Here is a 21,269-nt window from a genome sequence, read left to right on the forward strand (position 1 = left end):
TTGTTGGAAAAATTTACAAATGGGTAAAATGATCAAACTATTCTGTTTGAAAACAGTGCTCTCATACATGTCTGTGCAGAATAAACATTCGACACAGCAAGAAGCATGGCCGAAATAGCAAATTTAGAAAGCCCCTGTCAGGTTCCCTTTGCAAATTAAAATACTGTCTCACCATAATAAACTTGGAGTCACAGGTTTTCCCAGCTCCAGCTCACAACCCGAATATCTATGCATAGCATCTGTTAATTTTAAAGGTGAGTTTGAGAAACAGATTTTGCAGAAGATTGATTGTCCCTCTGCCCTATAGGTTTCTTAGAAGAGATCTAGTCAGAAACCACAAGGTTAAACAGCACAGTTTCTGCTGCCTCCCAAATCCTAGGTTTCTGATAATGTAAGACATGTTCACTGCTCTCATTTTAAAATACAGTTACTTACATACCATACAATATCCAAAACAGGCTAATTGCAAAAATTCATCTTCTTAGGATCTGGTAAAATACTACAAGAATTAAGAGTAAGTAAAAAAAAAAGAAAAATGAAATTTACTTTCTTTTATGGTATAGGAAACAAACAATCTTCTTGAAAATAAAGAAGCAAATGTTTGTTTATAAATTGTTTGCTTTGTGAAGCAAAATTTAAAGACATTACTGAGGTAGCTTTATTTTGGTTTTTTTCTTTTTCAAATATGCAATAATCCAAGAATATCCTATACGAGTTTTCAGCCTCCTTGTAATTGTCAATTGAGATTTCCACAGAGAAAAAATCTTAACTATTCAGCACTTACAAATTAAGAGGTTAGTGCACAGCAATTTAGAAATCTAAAAATGGGTCAAGGAGAAAAATAAACTTAATTTTTTTTTCCATTGTGTTGAGTTATGATTTTTCCTCTTGGTGGGGGTAGAGGTGGGCAGTGTGTCTATGTGTGTGTACATATATATGTATGTGTGTATAGATGTATATACATATATGTGTGTTTATGTATGTATGTATGTATTCTACGTTTGTGATGTTGAGGTGGAAAGAAAAGTGAAAAGGGTAAGTTCTGATTTTATTTGGGGATCTGTCATGGGTGAACTGTTAGAACTATAAATGAGGTCTTTAGTTGTTCCATTTATTAAAAACCAAAAAAACCCTTCTACTTTATCTTTGATAATCGTTAAGGTACATTCAATCTCCAAGAACTTATGATTCTAATTGTCTTAGAAGAGATTATATCCTCAAGGAGAACAAGAATGCCCACAGAACATTTGTGTTATAATGAATTTATATATTTGAGCGGGTAAGATGCATATCTCACATCTCTTTTCAAAGATAAAACTACTTTACAGGAAAATGTCAATTAAAATAGGAACACTATGTAGTATAAGTTATTTCGGCTGTTGAAAGTAGACAATATAGAGAAACACTTTTAAAATCAATCAAGTTTATTTATTTAACCCATCTACTAGTTTAAATTAATGTCATTAATTAATGTCATTAGGTAAGTTAATGCCATTAGGTGTCACTGTCTACATGGGAACTAGTTTAGCTAATAATAGTAAACTACTATCAAAATAAACATAGAAGTTATAAATCACTGGAAAAGATAGAGTAATACAGTGAACTTAGTAATATTCAATTTTTTTCTCAGAATAAACTTTTGTTATATCTAGTGACTCTTTAGATATATTCTAACCCTCCACACCTATCCATTCCCACCCTTAATCCCTCTCTTTTAGAAAGAATGATCTTCTTAAAAAGTAGAGTAGGTAGGGCCAGCCCAGTGGCGTAGTGGTTAAGTCCACATGCTCCGCTTCAACGGCCAGGAGTCCACAGGTTTGGATCCCAGGCACGGACCTGCACACTGCTTATCAAGCCATGCTGTGGCAGGCGTCCCACATATAAAGTAGAGGAAGATGGGCACGGATGATAGCTCAGGGCCAATCTTCCTCAGCAAAAAGAGGAGGACTGGCTACAGATGTTAGCTCAGAGCTAATCTTCCTCACACACACACAAAAAAGTACAGTAGGTAAATTAGCCTAACAGATTGATGACCAACATTAATAAATGATAAATGTAAGATATGTCATTAATAATTATATCTGATCAATATTAGACTCTATTAATAAAAGCATCACAGTGCTTCCTTCTCCAGATCTAGGTTTTCTATAAAAGGCTGTAGTTCAATGTTAATGGCTTCAGTGAGGGTCTGAGGATGACACCACCATGGGTGAGGGGCTAAATTAGGTGTTAATTGGGTGACACATGAAACAAAATGTAAAACACAGTATGTGTTCTTTCAAAGCCTCCTGATTTTCGAATACATTGGAAGCAAGAGACAACATAATTATCAACAGTAAATAATTTAAATGAACGAGCCAAATGAAAAAATTCAAAATCCACTGTACATAAAATGTAACCACTAGGAATTTTCAAACTACTCTACCCCAAGATGTGTTTTCCTTGGTTTTCTATGTCATTCATTGACCCCAGACTAACCAAAGTAAACTAAATAATAAACCTTCCATACTTCATAAAACCACAGAATTGGGGAGAAATAATGCACATTTATTTCAACTGATGTATGTATTATTCTGGATTTCCATGAAATGCTGTTATTTGGGATTAATACTTGATGTATACACACCGATTCTATAACTTTTATCCAAGTTGATATCACAGGTAGAAAAAAAAATAATGTCTACGACTCATTAATTTGACTGAAACTCAAAGTTAATTGTTTTGTTACTAGATTAAAAAAAACTTCAAACTATATGTACATGTGACCTTCTACTTCCCACATGTTAAACACTACATGAATATACTAATGAAGACATGCTTCCATAAAACTAAATTTGTGAGATATTTTGCAGAGGATGAGATAAATTCACTTAAATGTGAGGAAAACTGGAATAAAAGGATTTTCTGAAATTTTCCTCTCTGACCCATGCATCAGATGTTTACACACAGAGAGAAAAATATCAAATATATAGCTGGGTTAAATTTCTCCTATGAAAATAATAATATTACTTGCACAAAATAACTATATTATACATAATATCATCATATATAAAATCTTTCATATATTAGCGATAATTATCTTAAAGGAAATGGCTAGAAGTTGGGTAAAAAAATCAAATGCAATGCAAAATTTTAGGGTATCATTGATTTGCATTATGACATTGCCTGCCAGAAATTGATGCCAATTTAAACTTCCACTAGAAATATAAAAGAAGTGATCATATACTTGCCAAAGTTAGGAAAATTACAAACGTTCTGAAGTCAGATACTGAGCTTATAAATCACAGAAAGTTAAATCGGACACATTAATTTCTTATTTCTTTCCTCTTTCCTTATTTTTTCTTTCAAATTCAGATCTTCCTTCTTCTCATCCTTTTTTATTGAATAATTACCACGTTCAATGCACTGTGGGTACAAAGATGACTAAAGATGAATAAAAAGCAGTGTAATTTTGAGCGACGTCTACAATGTTCTAGTAGGAAATTGTGATATGATTCTAATTTAAGTATCACAACAATCCATCTCCATATTTTTTTAAGGAATTATGAGCAAATATCTCTGTAAAGAACAGAAGAAATTGATAACAGTAGTTGCTGCTGAGAAAAGGTACTGTGGGACTGGAGCATAGGAATGGCACTTGTTTCAGATCTACACACATCACCTATTCAGAAATGTCTTAAAACAGGTATTATGAGCTTCCGAAAGTGAATCATTTAAAGACTATAAAAAATGTAACGTAATGTAGTTATAACTCAAATAGCAGAAATATATTTGGACATGATACTGAATTTACATAATTTCTGATTTACAGAACAGAGTGCAATATCAGCTGAGGGAGTGATTTCTCTGGTTTTGTTTCTTTCTATTATTTTTTGTTTGTTTTGCAATTCAAGATAACATTTACAATATATAATTTGGAAAGAAAACAATACAATCTTATAACAGAAGTCACTTTCCCATATAATATAAACAAAAATATATTTCAAGACCATCTTATTTTAGAAAACGTTCTCAGGTTCTTGGAATTCTCTCTTTCTCAATACATAGATATTAGTAAAGAGGGTGAAATGACTTTCCTTTTAGTGGAGGGAGACGGAGAAATTAGAAAGACACACAAAGACAGTGACAAACAGAGAATGGGAAAATGACAATGAATAAATATAAATAGTTATACTATTTTAATAGAAATAAATTCCTCCTATCTGGAGCAGACTCTTCTCCATGTTTACTAATTATTAGCATATCATCTTGCCATAGTCTATGAGGAAAATGAAACATAATAAAAGGTTCTTATACTCATAAAGTTTAAGACCAGCCATAGAGACTAGGCATATAAAACAAGAAATTAAATAGCAATAGGAATTTGAAATAAGAAAAGATTTGTCTTGGAAGTAGGTAGTATATGATTACATCTCTAACAAATGTGATAAACATTTATTGGAAGACTTAGGTGGCAGAAGGAACTGTGCTAGGTATGGGTAGGTAGAAAACTATAAGTAAACTCGGGTTGATAAGCAGCTTAGAAGCTGTAAAAGGGCATTACAAATAATTAAAATCAGATAGCATATGATGATTCCCATAGGGAAAGGGCAAAGTATTTATAAGTATCCGCAAGGAGAGACCATCTAACAGGGTATAAGTGGCATTTAATTTGAAACTGTAAGGAAAGGCAAAATCTCAACAGCCTGAGAGAGGTCAGGTGGTATTGCGGGTAGTAAAAAGCAAGGTATGGAAAAAGAGGAGAACATACTGCCAGGAACCACCACCAGAATTTGGAAGAGAGAGGTCACTGAAGAAGTTAGGATTGTGTAGGATTAAGGCACAATAGGTACTTGTAAGGGAGTATGATGACTTTTGATTTTCTGTTTATTTGGGGCCAAATGTTGAATAACAGGGCATCATAAAAATATCTACGATGTGCTTATGGTCGAACAAGAGAGCAGTACCAGGCAGGGGGAGCAGGGGCTTCAGGAATGATAAATATGTGACTGAACATTAGAAAAGAAGATTAGGGTCAGGTTGGAGGGATTTCAGTGCCAGTCTAAAAATAGGGAATTTTTATTAGCAATCAGGAGCCTGAAGCTTTCTGAATAATCAAGTGATACTATCTACATTGTGTTTTACAAAGTGTATTCTGATTGTCATATGAAGAAAGAACTGGAATAGGAAAGAGCATGGCAAAGCAGATGAAATATTCAGGATATTGGGAAAGACAGAGGTATAAGTATTTTGAAATTATAAATGAAAGAAAATGTTCAGATTTGTATCACCTTTCAAGATATCCTGAAAGAAAGTTAAAAGATTTTGAGATAAATAAAATGTTCATCTATAAGGACGCTGCCCACTGTATTCACTGGTTAGCAGACAAGGATTCTGGAGCCATTCCACCTTGATTAAACAGCAGTGTGCCACTCTCTGTGTGATGGTGGGTACTTAACCCACTCCTCACTGTGCTTCAGTTTCCTTACATAAAAAAACGTTTATATATATCATAAATATAAATATACTTTAATATATATAAATAATGTAATACATCAGTAAGAGTATTTTTTTCTCCTTTAAACTGGGTTATAATAGTGTCTACCTCCTAGATTAAATGAGTTAGTAAAACTCCCTAGCCAGTCCTGGTGGCCTAGTGGTGACGATTCGGTGGTCTCACTGCCATGGCCCAGGTTTGTTTCCCAGTGAGGAACCAGACCACCCATCTGTTGGTTGTCACACTGTGGTGGCTGCATGTTGCTGTGATGCTGAAATATGCCCCCGGTATTTCAAATACTGGCAGGGTCACCCATGGTGGACAGGTTTCAGCAGAGCTTCCAGACTAAGACAGACTGGCACCCATTTCTGAAAAAATTAGCCATGAAAACCCCACGAATAGCAGCAGGGCACTGTCTGATACAGCGCTGGAGGGTGAAGGACAGCGCAAAAAGATGGGGCGGGGTTCCGCTCTGCTGTACACAGGGGCGCTAGGAGTCGGAATCAATGCCATGGCACTAACAAAAAAACATCTCCCTATAAGAGTAAATGAATTAATACCTGTGAAGCACTTAAAATAGTTGTTGCCATCTATTAATAACTGAAAAACAAACAAAATCTATGACCTATTTTTTATTAAATGTCTTGAATCTCTCCCCCTGTTAAATAATTTAAACTATATCCATCACTTATCACTGCTCTATCATCTGAGCCCTGTATATATACAGAAACTAACTTAATTTAAATACCCATATTTTGGAGATACAATTCAGGTTGTCTTTGTATGAGCTACCAGGTTACATATAACTTATAATTATAGCCTTAAAAAAAGTTAATGCTCAAGATATTTTAAAAACACAGAGACCAAAAGATCACCCACGATCCTACCACTCTGACATATTCATTATGATATTTATGCTCCCATCTATTCTTTCCTTAGGCATATTTTTCTAAATATCAGTGTATACAACATTTTATTCTTTATTTTTCATTAAAAATTATTAACAGAACATTCAAAATTCCTATATTGCATTGCTGATACTTTAAGGACTAAGTTCAATCAAGGTGGTGCATTTAACTTTGGACATTCAGGTTATTTCCAATATTTCAAATTATATACATTGCTGGGGGAAAAAAGGTTATGTGAAAAGTTCTTCTTTTACTGAAATATCGTCTTAGGTAAATTACCAGGGATGAGATTACTGGCTTAAAGCATATTTAACTATCTGTGGCCTGAGATACAAGCGCATTCACTCATTGCCATGAGATTTCTTTAGTTAGCAAACTCCTTGCTGCATTATTAATAGTAAGATAATAACAAGCATTCATTGATTATTTGCTATGTCCTAGATACTATTCCTAGGGTTTTTATATGCATTATTTCATTCAATTCTGGCAAGAACCCTGTGAGGGAGGTACTATTTTTATTAGTCTCATTTTATTCTTAAGGAAATTAAGGCTTAGGTAGATTGCCCTAGTTTATGCACCTGGCATGTTGTGAAGCCAGAATTTAAAAACTCTGTGACTTCAGCATCTGAGCTATTAACCCTGTAGTGTATCTTACACTTATGCATATATTTGATTGTAAATACTATATATTATAAAGACTCATCAGTTATCATGAAAAGTGACAGTACAAATTACATGCTACTTTTCTGTGAAAAAAACACATGGCTTTCAAAAATCTAATCAACAGACGTAGATTTTAATATTATTAATGCTATCAAATTGAATGTTTTAATTTATTTAATTGTATATATTATATGTCCACAAATTATACATTATTGAATTATGACAGACCTGTTCAGTTATTAATAGAAAATATTAAGAATCAGCTATTAGGGAAATTACTTATATTAAAAATTAGAAATCTATGATTATTTGAATTCCCCTTTATATGAAATCATCAAAAAAAGAAATTTCTACATATTTGTTTTAATTCAAAAAATTAAAATTAAGCAATATAAATAATGCAAGCAGATCTCATCTCTATGTTCTGATATATGTGCATGTAAACTGGACTACATCCTTGCATTTTTTACAATTACAGTGACCATATAAATTATCATCCAAATCAGAACACTTTTGAAAGCAAAAAGAGGCAGTAAAGTAAAACAATTATCCCAGGCAAATTAGGCATATGGTCACCCTATTTAGAATAGTTTCATCAGGTCTTCAATAACTAAAATCCATTGGTTGAAACTGAAAATTTGTCCAGGACAAATTTTAGGAAGCAGTGTGCTGTAGTGGCAAAAAAAGACTTGCATTGGTAAACAAGATCCCGGATTCTCATCCCAATTTGTTACTTATTAATACTCCTGAGATTCAGTTTCTTCATATGTTGAAAGAGAGAAAAAAATAATACTTTTCCCCACCTTGTGATATGTTAAGGATTAAATGAGAAAATGAACATGATTGTTAAGTGTAAACCACAAATTACCTATACAAATCCAATTTATAATACCAATCTCCACAATTTGACAAACACTATTCTACTTTTTAAATAGAATCAAACTGTACAAAAGTTTCCAAATTTTTAAAATATATTTCAGAACACAATTGTATTAGTCTTCTGAAAGTATTTATATAGGTAAAATAGAATATAATCTGCTCTCAATTTTTAAAATCACTACACTTTTACCTAAGAAAATATATTGGCTCTTTTGCATAGAAGTTGCAATATAACTCACATGGTAAATTTTTTAAAAAGGACTTTTTGACAATAAATGGATACTAACTAACGGGAATTACATATTTTAAAATGAATGTAAAGAAATGTCTTCATAAAAGCACTATATTAAAGAATCAGAAGTTCTCTACACAGTAGACTTGAGAAACATTTGGTTTTCAAAATTGAGTTATTTTTTTCAAAATCACAAAGAAAACAAAAAGCTCTTCCATCAACTGATCAAAACTGTGATCAGTTTTCATAGTTGTTCATACTTCAAATTATACTCTAACAAACATCACGATGGGCTGCCACTCCAGAAAGTGCCCAGATAAACTTGTCTTTAAGTGGCCAACCACCCACATTTGGCTTGGGATTCACTAGCATCCTCTCCCAAACACTTCAGTTTTCCTCAATATGGGACTGGAATTTATTTCCACTCTTAACAGGATCACTGACAGGAAACAGGAGAAATACTATAAGGGCAGGCCTGGACTCAGTCCAGAGGCAAGTACTCTCACAGTCATGCGATGGAATTCTGCCAAGGAGGGAAGTGTTTTTGCAAATGAACATAGTGCCATAGTTAAGTATAAGGTATTTAACTCCTTTGTCAACATCGCCAACGTTAAAAATTAAGAAAGTTATGTGATAAAAAATTTACTTGACTTACAACAACGTGCACACACTCTTTCAATTGAACCATAAGGAGGCATCTTGACTCCTTTAATTACATTTTTTTAATGAACTCTTACTATGAATACCTAATTCCACCTATTCCAATGCAGAATTAATGTAGACAAAAGTAAAGTAATTTTACTTTAAGGCCCTTAGTGTAGTCTGCAGGTGACAATAAATTTGGTACTCAAATGTGGTTCCAATTCTTAAAACCAAAATAAATGAATGTGAATCATTTTAATAGTACCACATTTAATGAGATGATTTTGCTCATTTGGAAGAAATTGGAGTATTCTCTTCATGTTAAATATATCTCTTTACTGTAGTTAAAAACTGGTTTTTTTAACTAAATTCTACACTTAGAATATAGAACTCAAACAGTTCCTGTTTGTTTTTCTTGACAAGTAAGTGTAGAAATCATTTGAGTTAAATTATACAAAATAAAACAAAAAATACTATGATTTTCTTTAAAAATCCTTAAACCTTAAAAGAGCAGGACCTTTAATGTTACTTCCCAGTCTTTTCCTAGACACATTTAATTGTGCACTTTTATACGTATTCATGCTTTATTTTTTGTTTTCTCATTTATGCTAAAGTTTGAAATTCCACTTTCACATCAATCAAAATCTGCATACTACTGAAACTGCTGCTTTTACAGCTAAAGTGTAATAACGTGTTCTTAAAATTTTCTTATAATAGTTACTGTTGAATCTACCACCATTTTCAAGTAACTGTTGTTAACGTCCAGTCAATAAGAACATTGCCTTTCAATGGATTGATTAGTTCACTAAGAATATTTCTATACTTACCCAGTGGAATGGCATTTTGCCTACTAGTAGTGATAAATCTTCGTCAGTTTTTGATTTCAACACATACGGAACCTGCAGGATTTTTCACTCAATAAGAAATACTGCCAGTGAGGGACAGGGGAAGAGGACAGTGGGGAGACAGGAGTGGGTAGACAGGTTTGACTCCTTCAGGGGGTGTCAAAGAAGGCTGCTAAACCCGCCTATGGGGCCTGAACCTACAGTATCCCCCATTTTTTTGCTCATAGCTCACTTTACAATGCCAGTTACAGAATGGATGATATTTGAGCGCTGGGTCGTAGGTACTTCATATACTAGCGACCAGCTACATGAAGTATTTAACTCTTCAACCAGGACAGAAAAATATATTTGCTCAGTTACTCCATCTAAATGGTGTGTCCAATAGAAATATAATGTGAGCCACATATGTGATTTTTAAATTTCTAGTAGCCACGTTAAAAAAGAGTAAAAAGAAACAATTGAAATGAATTTTGAGGGCCGGCCCCGTGGCTTAGCGGTTAAGTGCACGCGCTCCGCTGCTGGCGGCCCGGGTTCAGATCCTGGGCCCGCACCGACGCACCGCTTGTCTGGCCATGCTGAGGCCGCGTCCCACATACAGCAACTAGAAGGACGTGCAGCTATGACATACAACTATCTACTGGGGCTTTGGGGAGAAAAAAAAAAGGAGGAGGATTGGCAATAGATGTTAGCTCAGAGCTGGTCTTCCTCAGCAAAAAGAGGAGGATTAGCACGGATGTTAGCTCAGGGCTGATCTTCCTCACAAAAAAAAAAGAAATGAATTTTGATATCATATATTATTTAACCCAATACATCTAAAGTATGTTTCTTTCAATACGTAAGCAACATAGAAAAAACTACTAATGATGTATGTTAACATTCTTTTTTTTTGTACTAAGCCTTCAAAATCCAGTGTGTAGTTTATACTTAAAGCACATCTTAATTTAGAATAGCCACTTTTCAGAACCTAAGAGCCATACGTGGCTACTGGCTACCATAGTGGACAACACAGATCTAAATATTTTTTTAATTATTATTTCTTTAAATATTCCATTAGAATGAGAATTTCACGGGGAAGTAATGTGATTTATATACCAAACTACTATGAGCAAGATGCTTAATTTCAGCATTGAAACAGAATAATATTTGCTAGGATTCTCCTTGCTTTGTGATGGAAACCAGGGCAATATTGTTGCTAAAAGCCCAGGCTCTGGAATCAGAATGCCCTGAATTTGAATCTGAGCCAAGACAAATATTACTAAATTAACTGCAAGCAAGCAATTTGCCCTTGATAGCCTCAATTTTTTATTCTGTAAAACAGAGACGATAATGATACCTACCTCATTGAATGAACTAGTATATGTAAAGCACATGGAAGACTGTCTGCACATAGTAAGTTACCAAAAAGCTTTAGTTATAATAATTAGTTAGATACGGTCCCCTCTAAATTAACTAGGATTGGCAAATATTAAAACTATGCTGCTGGCTTAGGAGTGCAAAGAATATATAAGTTATTTTTTGGAATGTATTATGTTTTATAAGTTAAAAGAGACACAAGTAATATAACCTCATTGTAAGATATTCTACAGGATAGCCAGGAACAGAAAAATATCTGTCAATTTTGAAGGTCCATGTGACATAGTTTTAAAAAGAAAAATACAGGCCAATTATTATTACCACATAATGCTATGTAAGAGAAAATTCCGTTTTACAAAACAAAGGAAAACTTTCACTCATTCATATGCTATTATTGTTTCAAAACAAACAGAAAACATCCAGCTGATGTATTAAGAGAACTAAAACTTTACTTTGGCCCACTTCCAGAAAAATGTGGTCCACTATAACACAAATTATCAGAAAAACACTCATTTTATTACTTAGTCCAGAAAACAAATATGGCTTTGGCAGAAGTAATCTCAGAGATTTATCAAGTGAAATTTGATGATTTTTGTATCAACATTTTAGTATTTCTAAAAAATCATTCTAAAGGTTTGTACGTGTATCTGGATATGCCCTGTTCCAGTAGAGTTCTTGTTAGCAGCCCCCTTAACCTCCTTTTTTCCACTACTCACAAGCCCAGACAATATGGATTTCAAAACAGAAGGAATCACATATCATTAAATCCTGATTAATGTCACCTCACTCTGTCCAGTCTCTTCTCTTAAATGTCATAGCCCAGTGTGCAACTGTTGACTTCTACGTCAAGCACAGAGCAAATTAAATTTTAGTAACAAATATCAGTACCACCAACATTTATTGCATACCTTTAGTGCAGATATCACTGTGGGGAATCCTTGATAAGTTCAATAGTGACTTTGCTTAAGATCTACTGAATTGGGCTGCTGATATGGAGCAGACTCACTTGTTTAAACAATTATCATTACTTAAAATCTCTGATATTGAAGAAGAAACAAACGCAAAGTGGAATTTTAATAGCACATATTACTTACGTTCACAAGTGTCCCCTTTCTGCTGGTAGCCTGCTTTGCAGATACATTTTCCAATGGGCACTAACCATTCTCCTTCTGCACTGCAGTGCATCCTGGGGGAGTTTTCGGCCTCTTCCTCTGCACTGCTGACACATGTCCCTCGAACCTCGACTAAAGAGGAAAATTCTGAACCAGTCACTGTATCTGGAAAGATAGCTAAGTTCTCAATAATGGACCAGCACTTCTTGTAGTACACTTTGACAGAAACCAAAGCTATGCAAGCCCCTACATCCTGAAAGGCAAGATAGAATCCCTTTTTGGACAAAGGTCCAATCTCTCTCACCTCAGTGTTAAGCTTCATCTTTCTTTCCCCAAGGTCACCTTGGGTAAAACTTTCATCTGCAGCAATGGTGTCTATTTTTACATAGAGGTTTTCTCTTATATTCCTGCCAGTGTCGTAGTCTGTTTCATAATAGTACAAATTAAAGGTTTCCTTGCAAGTTCCCAGTACTCCAGGAAGACTGTTACAATCCCTCAGGGTGAATTTCAATTCTACAAAAATCCTTTGTGCATTGCCTTTCGAAATCCAGTTAGTCCGCAGCCAGTTGTTTTGGTTGGGCTCCATGACCTGGCACACCTGGTATGTTCGTATCGGGGTGTAGTTCTCATCCAAACCACTAATTTCTTCCCACTGTAAAATTCAGAAAAGGTCATCAGTCATTCAGCAAAAAATAACATTTTGCTTTTGAAAGTGCATGAGGAATCTTTAGTAGAGCACAAATGTGTATCTTGGAAAGAGTTAGGTGGACTGCTACCCCGGCGAACACTGTAGCCTGAGAATACAGGATTCTCATTCAGCTTCATCCTGGTGGCAGAACATCATTTAGGTTGCTTGCATTATTTGTACTTACAATAAATATTTCATTTTGTTTAATATTTGTTTGCTAGCGTATTAGTGTTTCTTTTTACAAATTGGCTTATGTCTATAATCCCCATTATAGAGACTGTAATTTTTATAGACTAAAGCACACGACACAATTACTTAAATTACCATTTAATGCATATACAGATGGATGCATGGTAGAATTTTTGATAACTCAATTGATATTTTAAGTGTTGATGTTATACTTCTTTAAACTTAAAGAATACCTGAAAACACAGGAAAGAAAATAGCAAGAGTACTCTGAAATGTAAAAGCATTCCACAACATGTTGACATTCATAATGTGGAATTTTTTACAATCTTTCAAAATGCGATGTAACGGAGTAACATTTTACAGAGCTATTTATTTATTGCAGTGTTATGTATAATATTGTACATAATGCCACATAACTGTAAATAAGTAGTTACAAAAGCATGATTCATCTTTATAAATAAATTGCTTTCAATAGACAATCAAATGTACATAGCAAATCAGCATGCTGGGTCATATTTCAGTAACGAGATGACAGGAAGAATATATTAGATGTTTAAAAATGTCCATTCATATGCTGATACAATGTATACCACAGCAAACTCATACATTTTCACAAAAAAGGAAAGTAAGTTTGGCAGAATTTGTAACAATTTAGAGATTATTAAACCATGTATAATATTACCTATATCGCTCATTAGTAAATAAATTAATTTCACCTAAAAATAGCCCTTAAAAACCTAAAATAACAGTTTATATCCTTTCTTACCATTACTACAAAATTTTCCACTTTATGTTTATGATACCATCATAAGAGATTTGGTTATCTACTTGTATTCATTTCCCCAATATGAAATGCCAAATACAAAAATATGTTAGTATTCAAGTCCAAAGTCACATAGCATGCAATATTTAAACTATTGTTTCAAGAAAAGTAGATGGGAAACTAAACTAATAAGCATGTGATAATGAGTTTTATTTGTAAAACTCGATCAGAGAATCAATTTATTTACTTAGATTAGAAAACTAACAAGACTGACAAACAGCAATATACTATAATTCAGAAATTTCTTGTGATGTTACATATTTGCTACAATTTTATTATACATATCATCAAAGGTCCTCAAAGGCAGCAAAGAACCCATGATCATGTTCAGCTTTTACTCAACACAACTTGAGTTTGTGACTAGTTCATGGTGTGCATATTTTCCTTTGTTTCAGTTAGCTGCTTGTAATCTGTTTGAATGGCACTTAGTCAAATATACCCAAATTCATCCATTTGGACAGGTAGATTTTAGTCTCTTAATTAGACTGAAATTATTACAAGAAGTAAAACTAGAAATGGTATCTACCAAAAACTCAAAAATTCCAAAGATAAATGTGCTCTTTTTAACAATTCCCTAGTTAGAAGAAACCAAGGCTAATTATTAGAAAGGGATATATCTCAAGAATTCATTTTTCTAACTTCAAGACCAATTACACTATTTTGTTCTACGTATGAAAAATCAATTATGAAACCCAGGTAATTTTAATTTTTATTTAAAGATTTACTCCTGAGGGGAAAATTTCAAGACAACTATTGTTAACAAATAGTGAGACAACACAAATGTATTTAACGCAACTCTTGTGTTATTATCTCTCTTTCTAAGAGACAGCAATCGTTTCTATAAATGACACCACTGGGTAAGAAGTCTTAATTCAGATACTGTGCTTTTATGATATGCTTATAAAAATATTTTCTAGAAACTTATATCTTATTAACATTTTATTTGCAGTTAGATATTTAACCACATTGGCAAACCCATTTCACATATGGAAAATATGGTCAATCATCATTTTCCAATATTATCTGTTGATTCCTACAGATATGTAGAGCTGTTAACTCAAGATACTTGGAACAAAATGGCCATTTGAGTCCAAGATAACACAGACAGTCATAATTTATCATTCTGTGGATTACATGGATGAAATTCTACAATTGTATATCAGTTTACTTCTCCTTAGAGATAAAAACCATTCCCTATCTCGATTTGTTTTAATTGATGGATGGTAGAAAATGGGCTACATCTGTCATTGGCAAGAGAAGTGTTTCATTTTTTATTGTGAATGTCTTCCTATAATGTATATTATTTTATTCATGGAAATCACTTCACTTTCAAGAAAAGTATGACATTCATCCCTTAAACTCAGTACACTTTTTATATTTAATCTGTAAAATACTTATCAGTTTTTCATAATTTATTCTGACCAATACAGATAACTACAATATGATCTTAAGCAATCTCTCAAAAATTAATTTAATGAAAAATCTGAATATTTTAAACAGATTTGCATTGTTCACATTTTACATTCTTAAACTGACTTCCAGTTCATGTCATACTGATTTTATGATGTTCTGATAATCAAAAATCCTTTCTAGACTTTCATTCTCCTCTTTGCAAAATCTGTTAACTTTTTATATGCTCATTTATACTTCATGCGCTTTGACTCCAGATTTCTTACTGTCCCGAAGATTAACTTGCATAACAATGGGATATATTCTTCTTTCTCGAAGCCCTCTTCCTTAAAAGGGATGAAGCATGTGCCCTCTCTCACAATTAAAATAAGACCTGAAGACATAGATACTGAACTAAATTTAAGCAAGTAATATAGCTTTCCTGATATATGAAACATAATGGTCAGAATTTTTTAGAGTTTACTTATGTTTTCATAGATTTTTACTGGACAGCTTTCACTCATATTTATTGTAGCAGATTTTTACTGTAATATGTGCATGCTCTGCCATCACTTCTGATTAATAACAGCAGACAGAACATGATATAAATGTGGAGAATCTAAATAATATTTTATAGCAAATGTTATACTAAAATAGTGAGCATATTACATTTTAGTTACCTTTTAAAGTATATTTTGAATGACGCTAAAACTATTTTTAAAAGGGGAAAACAGATTACATACTGTTTTAAAGAACTACACACAACCTATCTGGTGATTATGCTATAGCAGTATAAAGCAACTAAAAAGGTTTAAGTGAGTTCGTGAAGGAATGATCCCTGTAATTACTTAGCATTTATAGCCTGGAACCTCAGGTATGATGCACTCACATTATGAACTCAAAAGATTATGGTTATTGAGATTTTTTTAATCCATTTCCCCAAATGCTAAATATACCTTCTCTACTCAAAGAACTCAATGTCTCATTATAAACACAATAAAATATTGAACAAGATATTTGGAATTAAAACAGTTTAAATATGAAGAATGTGAATAATTCCATTCGGGGAAGAGGGAAAAGATTTTGCTTCTTATTTTAAAAACTAAAGGGTAATATTTTATGAGGAGAAGCCCTTACCCCATTGGGCGGAGAGGAAATCCATTCCAACTCTGTTTGTTGTGCTTTCGAATCCAGCAGCAGTACTGAAAAAGGAAGTTTTATTTCTGTTAGATGAAAAATTTAAATTTACACATTTGTAAAAGTTATTAGGGTGAATCTAATTTTTAAAATAATTACCATTTTATGACTTAAGATATATAAACAGTTATTTATGTAAATGAATGGTGAAATGAATACCCACCTGAAACAAGTATATTGGACTTTCTTATGGAGAAAAGACATTAAAATACCAATATTACATTTTTTAATTAAAATATTAAATTAAATTTAAAAACTCAAAAGTAGCATGAAAGCAACAGTAAAAAATTGATATGATATATTGATTCTATAGTAATTATATATTATAAAGGGTTTTATAAACCATTGAGCCCTCCAAACTTTGTCAAATATAATAATATGAACATAATACAGTGTAATTCCATATTACTCTGGCCAGTCGTTAATTTGTAGTATTCTGCCAAAAGTATTTCCTAGTGCCTTTTGAGAATTGGAGCTTACTTTTCTTAACTTTCACATACAGTGTCTTCTCTTAAGCCAAAATGAATACAATTAAAAACTATATTGAGCAATGTTATCATGAGAAAAATAAATTGCATATTATTTACAAAATATATTTCTGCATTAGTCAAACACCTGTTTTCAATATTTCTATTTTTTTAATTTCCAAATATTTCAAAGCATTAGCTAATTCTCAAAATGGTATATTTAAACTTTGACTTGACTTTTTAAAATAGTTATATTCCACTTTTACACTATCAAAAAGCATAATGCAATTAATTTAATATGTATATAAATATAATAAATGCTCCTGATAGTATTAATGTAAGATAATGCATTCAAATATCATACATTAATATATATTATATTTCCAATTTGATATATTTTATTGCTTTTTAGGACAACTACCTTTCTAAAGCATTCACTCTGCTCAAACTGGTTTCAGAGTTTTAGAAAACTTAACAGTTCAGAAAATTTAAAAGTATTTCTCTGACTCTACAGCATTTTAACAAATGTATCAATTTGTCCAGAAATAAAAGTGAATATATTTTCAAGTATGTAAATATGCTTAACATCAATCTCAGCAAAATGTTATAATCTGGACTTAAATAAAATACATGCTTACATGAACTTTTAAATAATCACCAGAGGAAAAAAATGTGTATTTGAAACGTAATGAAAATTTGTTATGCTAAGAAAACAAAGGAACAGATGATTTGGGGTTCCACTCCTTCACCGTTGTCAAGGTTATTCCCTATAACTGAAAACAGATATAGAAACACTTTTTTTTCGAAAATGTTTTATACTTAAGACGTTCAGGGAGACCACGACAGCACAAACCTTGGTACCAAACACTTGACTCCCTTTCAAATAAGGGGGAAATCACACTTTACCATACCAAGTTGTATTTCACAGAACATCAATATATTGTTGGACTAGCGAATTTATATTTAGTAATTGTTAGACTTTATTTTGTTTTTGTCCTCAACAATAGAGAGAAAGCATGAGGAAACAACGTGGGCTCCAGGTAATCTCCCCTTGAGATGATTTATTTTCTTATTTTTTTGTCTTCCGTACTGGCAAGAGACAAGTGGATCTGTAACCCAGGTGACCTTCCTGGGTCGTTTTTGAGAGTGAAATAAGCATTGCGATTATTGTTTATTGCCGTTCTGTTACCACTCAGCGCAGCGTAGGGTGGGAGCCAGGGACCGCGGTGGGACGGTGATGGCAAGCAAGCTAAGAGAGAAACAAACTAACAAAAACAAAACGGAAATGGCCCCTAAGCGTTTAATCGGAAGCAGCTCTAAAGTGATCAGCGTGTCTCCCTCCGGATAAAGCGCAAGTGCGCGCTTTTGCCTTCCCGCTCAGAGCACCGAGCGCCATCCTCCCTTCACGCCCGCGGAGGCGTAGCCCGGCGCCCGACCAGGACACGGGGCGCACAGGCCGGGGGCTCGGGGACTCCGCGTCCTGCCGCGCGGGCCGGGCGGGGGTGCGGGCGCGGGGCGAGATGCGGGGCGCGCCCGAGCGGAGCCAGCCCAGGGCCGCGCGGGCAGCGGCGGGCGGCGAGGTCGGGGCGGGGCCGGCGGCGGGGCGGGGCGGGGCGGGGGCTGCCAGACGGGCGCGCCCGGCGCGCCGAGCATCCATTACGCCTCCGCCAGACCTGGGCACTCCAGGGAGCCGGTGGCGCCCTAGCTCCCGAAGGAGCCGGGAGGAGGAAAGAGGCTTTCGGGAAGCGTCTCCTCTCAGGGAGCGGCGGCATTTACCGAGAGGAAAACAGCAGCTGCAACTTCGCCTCCAAGCGTCAGAGTGACTTACACACGCGCTCCCAGTAGCGGGAACTGACCACCCCGAGAAAACGTGTACGGGGAAAGTGGAGGCAAGGGGTCCCTCACCTTCCTCCAGCCACCCCCACCCACCCCGGGGGCCAGGCACCTGCTCGACGCGGTCTCCAGCGCCTGCCCTGGGTGCCGCGGCGCCGCCTCGGGGCTTGCTCGCTCCCAGAACGGCAGCAAGTGATCCCCGCTGCGCGCTGGGAGCGTCGCCACTGGGAAGCGGGGCGCGCTCACCACCCCCGCCCACCTTTTAAACATCTCACTTCTGCATTAAAGATTTTGGCCTCCTAGAATCAGAATCCTCTCCACGTATCTTGCACCCAGAAGAGAAAAGCGAGCAAGCAGGACATGCTGGCTGCAGGAACCTCTCCCCCTAGTGATGCAGTTATTTATAGCTCAAACTCCAGCCCGAGTCTGCGGGAGATCGCGCGCGGGGCTTCGCCGCCGCGGTGCAAACTTTTCCTAGGGTCCCGCTATTCCGGAGGAATCAGTGCCAGGTTCTAGGACTGATTGTTCCTAATCGCTAATGTCACGCGAGTAGAAATGAGGTTTTGGGTGTGTATGGGTGTGTGTTTCTAGCAGACGTTGGTTCATCTGCAAACGCCTAACCGACAGCTCAGAGTCACGGTTTTCTCTGAATGGGTTCAGCGTCAACACAGATTGCAGATGTGGAAACTGGGGTCAGAAGGTCAGCCTGGATCAAGGAGTAGGACATAGCGTTGGGTTGGAGGGGTGCAGTGAGTGACCGAAGAGGGGTGCACGAAGAAAATAAAGAAAAGCCGCACTAAATCACTAAGTTTTCAGGGAGAGATGAAGCGAGTACCGACAAGCAACCTTCGCGCCGCATCACCACCATGACCTAAATCTGATAAGAGATCCCTCCATCCTCCACACTTCAGGGGTCAGTAATTATTAGTATTCTGCTTTTGCAATATCAGGAAATCACCCTTAGACCAACAGCCTGGAAGATAACGGGGGGGGGGGGGTAGATTGTGACACTGCTCAGAAGCAAGACATTTCCATTCACAGGATTTATTTTTCCCCAGCTCCAACTACAGGCACCGAAAGGTATTTTACCTTCTGTCAATGGTTCAAAGGAGAAGGAAAAAAAGAAGCATATACAGACGTATCTGGCTGCCCAAATGAGACCTGCTCTAGTCAACCAGCACTAGCCCTCAGGCTCTGGGTCTTTGGCAAGGTTCGACCACTCGGACTCCTCAACTGCCCCAATGTGGGGCAGATGTTTGGGGAGTTCTAGTCGGCCAGGCGGCATCTCGTTAGCAACTGCACGGCCCCCGCCCGCCCCCTGCCTCCCCGACCGGCCGAGCCCGCCGGGCTGCCGCTGACCCCCGGCCGCCGGGCCCCGCGCGCAGCGCGCGCTGAGTGGAGACGTCCCCGGCTGCGGGGCGCGCGCCGCGAACCCACTTCACCTCCGCGGCGTTATTGTTCCGCGCCGGCGGCCGAGCGCCAACCGCAGGCCCGCGCCGCCTCCTCCGACGCAGTGAGCACTTCATTAGGAACCCGAGCGTTCCGAGCTCACCCAAGTCACGGCCCCTCTGGGAAGGCTCCAGACTCCGGCGGACTGGCCAGGACCCTAGAGGCTGCACTGCCCAGTCTCCGACCAACTCGGGCCGTAGCTTACCCCACCGGAGGCGACAGCGAGAGGAGGAGGAGGAGAGGGCTAGAGGAGATCGGACTCGCCTGGGGTCCTAGAGAATGAGCTCGCTGGCCGGCCCCCCCACCCACTCCACCGCCCTCTGTTGCTGCTCACGCCCCCGGACTGCCCGCGCCAGAAATTTCGCTCCCGTCGGGCGGACGGCCCCGGGCGCGGGGCTGCAGGCGGCTCGGAGCAACCCCGCTTGCCGCCCGCCAGGAGCAGCCCGAGCGGTGAGGGGGCGGGGAGCCGGCGGGGGAGGGTCGCCGCAGGCGCGGCCGGCAGCCCCGCGGACAAGCCGGCTCGTGCAGGTAGACAGCTACATAAATAAGTCGGAACAAACTTTGCTTTCCCATCACCTTACCTTCCTTTGCAGCTTGCGCCTCCCCGGTGTGTGCAAAGCGGAGCAGCCAGATGTAGCATAAAATAATCCACGAAGGGTGCCGAGTTTGAAAAACCATGGTGCATGAGCAGGTTTTATTTTAGATTTCAGTTGAGTCCTAGCTTTTTAAATGCTGTTTGCTCCGAAATGGGTTCTTTTTTATTGCGCTCCTCGCATCGATTCCCCTTCTCGATCTCCGGCCGGCTGCTCCCACGTTCAGCTTTTTTATTTTTTTTCCCCCTCCTGTTCGCTCGCACCGTGTTTGCTGCCTGCAAGTCTCCGACTGCAGACCGGCCGCTTGCTCCACACTCCAATAATATCAATTAGGGAAGGGGGCGGGGCTCTGAGCGGAGAGCCTCCGCCACTCGGGCTGAGTGGCAGGCGCAGCCGGCCTGCCAGGCGGCGATTCCCAGGGCCGAGGGGCGGGGCCCGGAGAAACGGCCGCCCCGGCCGCGGGGGCGGGGTTCGGGGTCCGGGCCAATCCGCGGCGAGCGGAGTCAGGTTGCGGGTCCAGGATTCCCTCCA

At 37.4% G+C, this 21,269-nt stretch overlaps 1 protein-coding gene across 4 annotated transcripts in view; it reads right to left on the reverse strand.

The window, feature by feature from the left end:
• EPHA7 (EPH receptor A7) overlaps positions 1-21,010 on the reverse strand; it is a 168,788-nt gene extending 147,778 nt beyond the window's left edge. For all 4 annotated transcript variants that reach the window (XM_087443895.1, XM_004422130.3, XM_014781117.2 and 1 more), the window contains exons 1-3: positions 20,727-21,010; positions 16,337-16,401; positions 12,093-12,762 (exon numbers count right to left, since the gene is read on the reverse strand). In XM_087443895.1, coding sequence (XP_087300021.1) covers positions 12,093-12,762; positions 16,337-16,401; positions 20,727-20,823 — 832 coding nt within the window. In that variant the 5' untranslated portion in view covers positions 20,824-21,010. The remainder of the gene's footprint in view (positions 1-12,092; positions 12,763-16,336; positions 16,402-20,726) is intronic.
• Between the last annotated feature and the right edge of the window lie 259 nt (positions 21,011-21,269).

Source organism: Ceratotherium simum, chromosome 19, assembly GCF_057802395.1.
Source record: "Ceratotherium simum simum isolate JZ-2026a chromosome 19, ASM5780239v1, whole genome shotgun sequence".
NCBI lineage: Eukaryota > Metazoa > Chordata > Mammalia > Perissodactyla > Rhinocerotidae > Ceratotherium > Ceratotherium simum.